Raw genomic sequence first — 8831 nt, 5'->3', positions numbered from 1 at the left:
ATGTAAAAATCCTCAACAAAATATTAGCAAACCAAATTCAACACATTAAAAGGACCATATACTACAATTAAGTGGGATTTACTCCAGGGATGCAAGGATGGTTCAACATCTGCAAATCAATCAATGAGATACATCATTAACAAAATGAAAATAAAAAATCATATGGTCATCTCAATACGTAGAGGCAGAAAAAAAGCATCTGACAAAATTTGACATTCATTCATGATAAAAGCGCTCAATGAACTGGGTATAAGCACCATGATGTACATTTTAAATATCTCATAATTTTATGTCCATTATACATCAAAACAGCTGAAATTTAAAAAAGCTTTTTCAATAACTTCATGTTATTCTGGCAGGTCTTAAAAGGTGTTATTTTTCTAGCCAAGTTTGTACCAATTGTATCGATGGTGCAAATTTAACTGCAGAAGCATGACGTCTTTTAGGTTGATTTTAGTTAACAGATCAACATACTTTTATTATATAGCAATGGTATCTGAATTGTCTGGATGGCACTGCTCATTATTAGAAGGAGCACAGTTCTGCTGATATGCCATTTTCTCTTATTTTCATGAAGTAGGTCTTAGCCTTCAGGGAAGACTAAGTGTCCATATTGATTTAATTTATATCATAGGAAGCATAACTATAAAATGAGAGTGTTACAAGAAAAAGCTGGTCTATATGATTTTCATAAATCCTTTATGAATCAAGGTGGAGAATAAATAAAGCACGTATTTATTTAAATGACTAAAAACACATTTTGATAAATTGAGATGATGTATGTTCATGGTTCTTTTAAACTATAAATCATCACACAAATGTAAAGCATTGTCACAACGTGAGTAAAGGCTGCTTGTGAGCCTCCTCTGGGCTTGACCCCACCTATTTCTGTTTTTTTTTTTGGAGAAGGAAAGTGTAAAGCACAGCAGAGGCCTGGAAAAAGATAGGTTCAGTGACAAGTGCTAGGTTAGATTGGGTCCCTCTGATGTTCAGATACTTTACAGTCTCATTTCTATCAACCCGATAATTTATGTATTGTTTATCCAAACAAAGCACTCACACGGTAGGCTTTCTTCTGGCTGATTAACTGTTAACTGAGAAAGGAGTATTGACCATGGCTAACGCCTAATGTGTAGTTTTTTGCAGTACAGAAAGATCTTGCCACTACATTAATCCACAATTTTTTTCTACAGCTTTTTGAGGGTGACAGTTTTCATCTTTTTTGTAGAAATAAAGAAAATGAACATTGGAGTTAATATGATTCACCCAAGATCTCATCCCTTGTAGTGGCAGAGGCAAAAATTCAATGCAAAATGATAAATTCTTTACACCACCCCCACATGAGAAATTGTGTTTGGCTCATTTCCACCGAGGCAAAATGTTGTTCAATATTTGACTCATCATTCACACATCTATTAGGAGATTGAGAAAAACAGAAAAGCAGATGAAACTCAAATTGCTCATTTGTAACTTCTCTGAATGGAGTAGATTAAAATCTTTGTAATGTGAAATTTTGGATTGCTCACATCCTATTACAATCTGTGGAGCTGAATAAATGATTATTATTAATAAAAAGCAGGGAAAAGTGTTTTTTCTTTCAGCAATAACTGACTAGTTACCAACCTTCCCACAGATAATGATTATAATACTGGGTGAAATTAAAAAAAAAAAATGAGAAACTATCTGAAGGTATTGGAGAGTGACCAAAAAGCAAGCAGAAACTGAAGAGAGTCTATGCTTGGAAAGAAGGAATAACAGTGGGTGAGTTTTCTGTTTTTATGGCTTTGACAAACATAGCCACTTTTCTCCACTACATAGAACAGATAAAATTTAATGTATAAATTAATCAGCTAATGTTTAGAGAAGTCTGACTGTCTTGAGCAACCAAAGATCAGAGTTGGGGTGACCATGGTAACTGGAAAGTGAGAGGGGGAAACCTTAGAAGAGGTTGAGTAAGAGTGCAAACTCCAAATTCTGCATATAAACTTTATCCATATCTCTGGCTGATCCCTTGATTATGCATGTACAGTTCAGCTCCCAAGCAGCTCAGTAAAGAATGAAATAACTGAAAACAAAATTTCAGCTGCCCTCCACCACAGAGAAACTAAGATGGTATAGACTGAATATCTGTGTCCTCCACCCCAAGTTTATATGTTTATATGTAATCCCTAAGTGATGGTATTTGGAGGGAAGGCCTTTAGAAAGTGGTGAATGGAATTACTGCCCTTATAGAAGAGCCCTCTTGTCCCCTTCTAACATGTGAGGACACAGTGAAGACCATCATCTATGAACAAGGAGGTGGGTCCTCGCCTGACACCAAATTTACTGATGCCTTAATCTTGGACCTCCCAGCATTCAGAACTGTGAGAAATAAATTTCTATTGTTTGTAAGTCACCCAGTATATGGTATTTTTGTTACAGCAGCCTGATTGGACTAAGACACGGGAATTTGGAGTTTGATTTCATTCAAGCTGACTGAACACTAAAGTAAAACAAAACAAAATATTAACACTCTTTGGAATAATATAATAGAATCCAGAGATTCTATCACTCATAATGTCTAGCATATAATTCAAAGTTACTAGGCATATGAAAAGATAGACCCACATTTAAAAGAAAAGGCACTCAAGGAGACTAACTCTGAGATGACTCAGGTATTGGCATTAGCATACAAGAGGTTTAAAGTCAGCTATTATAACTATGACCAGGTATGCAATGGAACATATATACTCAATGAACAAACAAATAGGAAATCTCAGCAAAGAAACTACATAATAAAAAAGAATCAAATGGAAATTCTATAGCTAAAAAATACACTATCTAAAGTTGTATTTCATAGTATCTTGAGATGATAGAATCTCAGTAGTATATTGAGATGATAGAAGAACCAGTAAATTTGAATCTATATCGACATACAGAGGGTGCCAAAAACGTATACACATTTTAAGAAAGGAAAAAACTATTAAAATTGTAATACTCAATATACAATGGTAACAAAAGATAACAAGGCATGTTTGACTTCTGTCAAACATGAGTACAAGAGGTGCTCAAAGTGGTTACCATCCGCGTAATTTTAATAGTTTTTTTCCTTTCTTAAAATGTGTATACATTTATTGGGCACCCTCTGTATATTATCCAATTTGAAGAACAAAGAGAAGCAAACAATGGGAGAAGAGCAGAACTTCAATTATTGGTGGAACAATACCAAAAAGTCTAACATCTGTAAAACTGGAGTATCAAAGGGAAAATGGGGCAAAAAATTTTGGGGAATCAATTTTGAGTCTAAAAATATCCTAAATTTGGGGAGTTATGTTTTTAGTCAAGATTCAGTAAATTCCAATCAAGATAAATACAGACATATAATAATAAAATTGCTAAAAAAAAGGCAAAGAGAAAATATTGAAAGAAGACAGAAAAAACCGACACATTACATACAAGTTAGTACCAATTTGAGTATTGCCAATTTCTCATAAGAAACAATGGAAATCAGAAGAAAATGGATCATTTTTAGAGTGCTGAAAGAATATATTGTCAATCTAGAATTCTATATCCACTGAAAATGTCCTTAAATGTCCTTACACATCTTTCCTGAAAGGTGAAAAGAAACGAAATCAGGTAGGAATGAAGAACACTGGAAATAGTAAATATGTGTGTAATATAAAATACTATTTTTTTTACCTTATTTCTTTAGAATACATATGAATGTTTAAAGAAGAATTATAAAATGTTGTTGTGGAGTTTACAACATATGTAAATGCAATACATATAAAAACTATAACATAAAGGACCAGAGAGGTGGCAAATTGGACCTGGATAATTACAAGGGTCTTATGATGTTTTACATGAATTGGTATATTTACCCTAAATAAACTGAAAATTTAAGGATGCATATTGTAATCCCTAGAACAATGACTACAACTAACCGATAGACAAATTGGGATTATAAAACATATTTATTTACTCAAAAGATGGTGGGAAAGGAAAACAGAGGAACAAAAATAAAATAGGACAAAGAAAACAAATAATAAAATAGTAGACTTAATCCAACCATATCAATAATTATATTAAATGTAAATGGGCTAAATGCTCCAAATAAAAAACAGAGGATGGAGCATAGAATTTTAACAGTAACAAGAAATCAAAGATATTTAAGGTGGTTACTTTGGTTCTGATCTGAAAGAGACAAAGATAGAAGTTGATTACATAGACCAATCAGGAGACGGGAATGGTTGGGGGTCATCCAGAAGGCCGGCTGACACAGTGAATAGTGAGTATTTACTGATTGAACTGATGTGTGCCTGACACTCTGCTAAGCACTTTATTTACATTATCTCATTTAATCTTGGTAACAAGCCATGGACCATTTTCCTCACTTAAGATGGTGAAATTGAGGCTTATAAAAGTTAAGTAACTCATCCAATTCTACAAAGCTGTAGGTGGCAGAGCCAAAGTCCAAAGCCAGACCTCTCTAATTCCAAAAGTTGTGAAAAATGGCTCACACTGAAAATGAATTGCACTACTCCAAAAAGAAATTTATTTAGACAGTCTTTTAAATTTTGTTTATGTTTAGTGTCAAACTCATTTGTATATGGGAAAGAAACTAGAAATTATATCAACAGGGAAAGCTTAAAATTTTTTAGGAGGATAAAGAATTCATTCCCTATTTTCCAGTTGACAAGGTGTTTTCATTTTTGTCTCTCTTACCAGTTAATGTGTCAGTCTTGGCAGATCCTTGGAAACATTGAAAGTCAAGAATTCTGCCACTGATTTCCCTTGAAGTTAACACAAGTTTGCTGATCCTTTAGTGTGCAGATGGCACTGCGGTAGTTGTAGGAATCGAGAAAGCAAGTTTCTGTTGTCCAAGAGGTCACAGTCTCCTTGGGATTAATCATAACACAAGGAAGTGTAAGCACCATAGAGAGGCACACAGGGAATGCTTACTGAGGTTTGAATTTTTACACAGATCAGTCACATCTTTAAAACACATTTGGTGTTTATTAAAATAATCTAGTGTGATAACCCTCTGGAAGTCAACAGATTAAGATGAGGGAGCCGGGCCTTCTTTATTTTTATTTTTGTTAAAGCAGTTGGAAAACTTGTAAAGACAGTGACTTGCTTACCATGGCAGATTCAGTCTCTCAGTCAGGAACCCCAGTTTTCCACTAAGGTGGCACAAAATGGTTTTCTGGAATGCAAGAATGAAGGAAAAGCGGCTCAGGTGCAAAGTCCAGATAGCCTTTCCTGAGAATGTAGGAATCACAACAGGACAAACAAAAGAGAGGGCAAAGTGGGTAGGTCAGTGGAGCTTAGGGATTGCCTGGGTTTAGAGTTAAGGTGATAATGCTGGAGTAGAAATGAAAAGGACAAGGCAGTGTACTCAGATCCACCCTCACTGATTGGGAAGAAAGGAGCCTTTCTAGTAGATTTGAAATGATGAAGAGTCTCACTCACCCCAGAGAAACTGTCCTGTGCACAGTTGGAACTAAGAGGAGGTATGTGGAGCCACATACCCAGGGTGCCCCCAAAAATGTATGTACATTTTTAAGAGATGTTATCTATGCTCAAGTAGTAGTTCTCGGTAATCAGAAGTGTCTGGATGTTGATGGTAACCACTTTGAGCACCTCATGTCATTGCAGAAGTTAAATGTGACTTGAATTCATCTTTTGTTATCGATATATATTAAGTATTACAATTTTAAGTTTTTTTCCTTTCTTAAAATGTGTATACATTTTTGGCACTCTCTGTACGCACAAGGCGTACAGAGAGTTTCAGATCAAACGAGTTTCAGATCAAAATTTTCAGACCAAAATTTAATTTGGCCACTGAGCATGCTCAGCTTTCAGTCTTCTATAGAAACGTGGATTCTGTGGCTCCAGATTTTAGCTTTGGCAGCTGGCAGGGGGTGGGGTGGGGTGGAATGGGGGTGGCAGAGGCCACAGGTGGAATCTGGAGTTTGAATACACTTGAAGGGGAAAGTGTGAGGACTACCAGGCTGCCTGGAGGGGAGTAAGAGTAGATCCGGAGAAATAATCCAGCAATGTGACTAGCTTTGATCTGGTCACCCTTTTGGAAGGAAGCCGTTTGCTTATTTAACCGAGACAGTGCGACACAAAGAGTTACAGGTGAAGGGGAGCAATTCGGGGTTCTGGCCCTAGTCCTTGGGTATGAACCGGGTCGAGATAACATTCCTTCCAGGGTCTTCCCAGCTACTCCTTCTTGGTTTGCAATCTACCCACCAGCCCAGACTACTCGCCAGGGGCCAAATATCCGGCCAGGCTCCCAAGCTCTCATTTACCAGCTCATTCGTACGTTTGGGCTCCTGATGGGGTGCACCCACACATCTGGGAATGTCACCGATTCTCTGACTCCTATGCTTTCGGTGGTACGGGGAGGAGGATCTCCTCTAATTAGATCTATAAACACTGATTACTGAAGATGCGTTCCCAGGTTGCAGAGCCTGCAGGCGGTGCCCGCGGACCCGAGGCCCCGGCAAGGGCCCGGCCGCGGCGCGGGGCTCACACTCCGGGGGCGCAGCGCTGGCCGACACAGCAGAGCCCGGGCGGCGGCGACTCCCCATCCCGCAGCTCGGAGCGCCCACTGCGCACAAGGTCCGCTCCGGGGCGGTCCTGCCTGACCCCGGAAGAGAAAGTTGTTTTGGGGAAGGGGAGCAAGGAGAGGCGAGTTAAGTAACACGAAAAATCAGCGTTGCTCTGCTCCCCTGAGACTGCCTCTCCTCCACCCGATCTTTGTGCCAGTCAGTCTCCTATGGAGTCTGACTTCCTCAGAGGGACCGATGCTCCTGAAGTCCCAATTTGAGTCGGGGGACAGCGAGCCCCGGGCCCACAGGTGGCTCGCCCCTCTCCGGAGCCAGGTCGCCAGGAAAACCCGGCGCGGAGCATCCCCGGCCCGGGAAACGCCCTGGGCGCGCGCTCCCCGGCGCGCATGCTCAGTCGCGCGGCGGCCGCGAGTAGGAAGCTCTGCGCGGCGGTAGCAGCGGCGACAGCAGCTAGGCTGGAGGGTGGGAGGGGACGCACCGGTGGGCGGGCGGGGGCGCTGGGACGAGGCTTTGGCTCCCGCCCGAGGTTCCTGGGAGCGTGGCGGACCGCGAAGCTCCGCGCGAGCAGCGAGAGAGCACGGGAGCCCACGAGCGCGGAGTGGGCAGCTGGCGGAGCGGAGCCGCCGGGCGGAGCGGGCGAGGAGCCCGTGTCTCCGCGGCTCGGGACCCGGCGGCGGGGCGGCGATGTTCCAGTGCATCCCCCTGTGGCGGTGCAACCGTCATGTGGAGACCATCGACAAGCGCCACTGCTCGCTGGTCTGTGTCCCGGAGGAGATTTACCGCTACGCCCGCAGCCTGGAGGAGCTGCTGCTGGACGCCAACCAGCTCCGCGAGCTGCCGGAGGTGAGTGGCCGCCTCACCTGAGCGCCGCCCGGGGGCCGCGGCGGAGCCTGGCCAGCCCCTGCCCCCTCCGCAGCCCTCGCCACTCGTCCCCTTCCCGCTCCCCTGTTCCTTTTCCTTCTCCAGACCCGCCCGGCAGGTCGCACAGGAACCACCTCTACCTGCATTCACCTGCTTCTTTCTCCTCTTACCCCCCCCCACCCCGCCCCCCGCTGGTAAAAGTTTCATTTTATTACAAACGACTTGATGTTTTCCAAGTGGTCTCCTCGAGCTTGCGCGATTTGGGGAAACCTTCGCATCTGGCCAAGGAGTTTAGATAACACGTCTAGGGGCTCCTACCTGGCGCTCGTGCCGGGTCCGGTAAGGGAGCCAGGGGGCTCGGGCTGCAAGGACGGAGCACGGCATCCCGCTCCCGGGCCAGTCCCCTCACCCCACGTGCCCCGACCTCCAGGCGAGGAGTGTCCCGTGTTTGGCCAGGGCAGGGCCGGGAGGAGGCAGGCAGTGCGCAAGGGAGCCGCACTATCTGGGCATCTTGCGAGGAATGTGCTCCGGGCCTTATCGCGGGTGAGTAGGGCTCGTCAGAGCTGTAGCTTGGCCGGCCTACCTTGGCCCCAGGAGCGGCCGCGAGGTTGGGGGTGGGGTGCAGGAGGAGAGCAGCGCCTGGAGAGCTGTGGGCAGGTGCCCAGGTGCCCGCCGCTTGGGCCCTGCCCGCGTGGACCTGTTGTGCGGGAGCAGCCGCGGTGGATGTCAGCGGAGCCCCTGCCCCCCGCGGGCCAGCCTTGCCGCCGCCGCCGCTGTCAGCCTGCTGACTTCTGCCGTAGCAGGGATGCGTTACTTCTGCGGAGTTGTGCACGCAAATCGATCCTATGCCGTGGGTGAACTTGTCAAGCCACTCCTGCCGACTGTGCTTTCATGGAGGGTCGGGGTCTGCACACTTTTAACCTTCGAGCTTGTCTCGGGGACTTAGCTTGAGTAACCCCGAAGGAAGACAGTGTCTCAAACCCAGGGGTGTGCAGGAAGTCAATGTGCGAGAATCCAAAGGTGTGCAGGACGCAGGGAGGCTTCTGGGAGTGGAGGAGCAGAGCTGGAGGCCCGGGCGTCGCAACGCAGATACAGTTCTTGTCCTTCAGCTAACACAAAGTCAAGACACTGTCACAAAAACACGAATCAATTGTTCTGGCTTGTTAGAGTGACCTGATACGTTCTCCATCGCTGACCGTGTTTCTAAAAGCAGAACTCTGTGTTTTTCTCAATATTTAAAGTGTTGTTATTCTTCTTGGATTAACTTTCCTTGGTTCATGTGGAATTGATTGGATGGTTTGCTTTATGTAATCCTGGGGATTATCCTCACTGGGTTCTTTGCACCCCCACCCCAGACTTTATTTAGCTCAGGGGCAGAAAATTCATCTAGTTCCCTCAGGAATTTATTATTTT

General features: G+C 43.9%; 1 protein-coding gene and 1 long non-coding RNA gene across 2 annotated transcripts in view; one reads left to right on the top strand and one right to left on the bottom strand.

Annotated features, from left to right (window-relative positions):
• Positions 1 to 3936: 3936 nt before the first annotated feature.
• Positions 3937 to 7954, bottom strand: LOC308490412. The gene is made up of 3 exons (XR_013992203.1): positions 7737 to 7954; positions 5121 to 5185; positions 3937 to 4877 (listed from the first exon to the last, which is right to left on the bottom strand). It is a non-coding gene; the product is annotated as an uncharacterized lncRNA (long non-coding RNA).
• LRRC1 (leucine rich repeat containing 1) overlaps positions 6660 to 8831 on the top strand; it is a 112804-nt gene continuing 110632 nt past the window's right edge. Inside the window, exon 1 of the mRNA XM_081032551.1 lies at positions 6660 to 7400. Within this exon, the coding sequence (XP_080888677.1) occupies positions 7242 to 7400 (159 nt within the window). The 5' untranslated portion in view covers positions 6660 to 7241. The remainder of the gene's footprint in view (positions 7401 to 8831) is intronic.

This window comes from Rhinolophus hipposideros, assembly GCF_964194185.1.
Source record: "Rhinolophus hipposideros genome assembly, chromosome: 3".
Taxonomy (NCBI): Eukaryota; Metazoa; Chordata; class Mammalia; order Chiroptera; family Rhinolophidae; genus Rhinolophus; species Rhinolophus hipposideros.
This window is presented reverse-complemented; position numbering and strand designations above follow the sequence as displayed.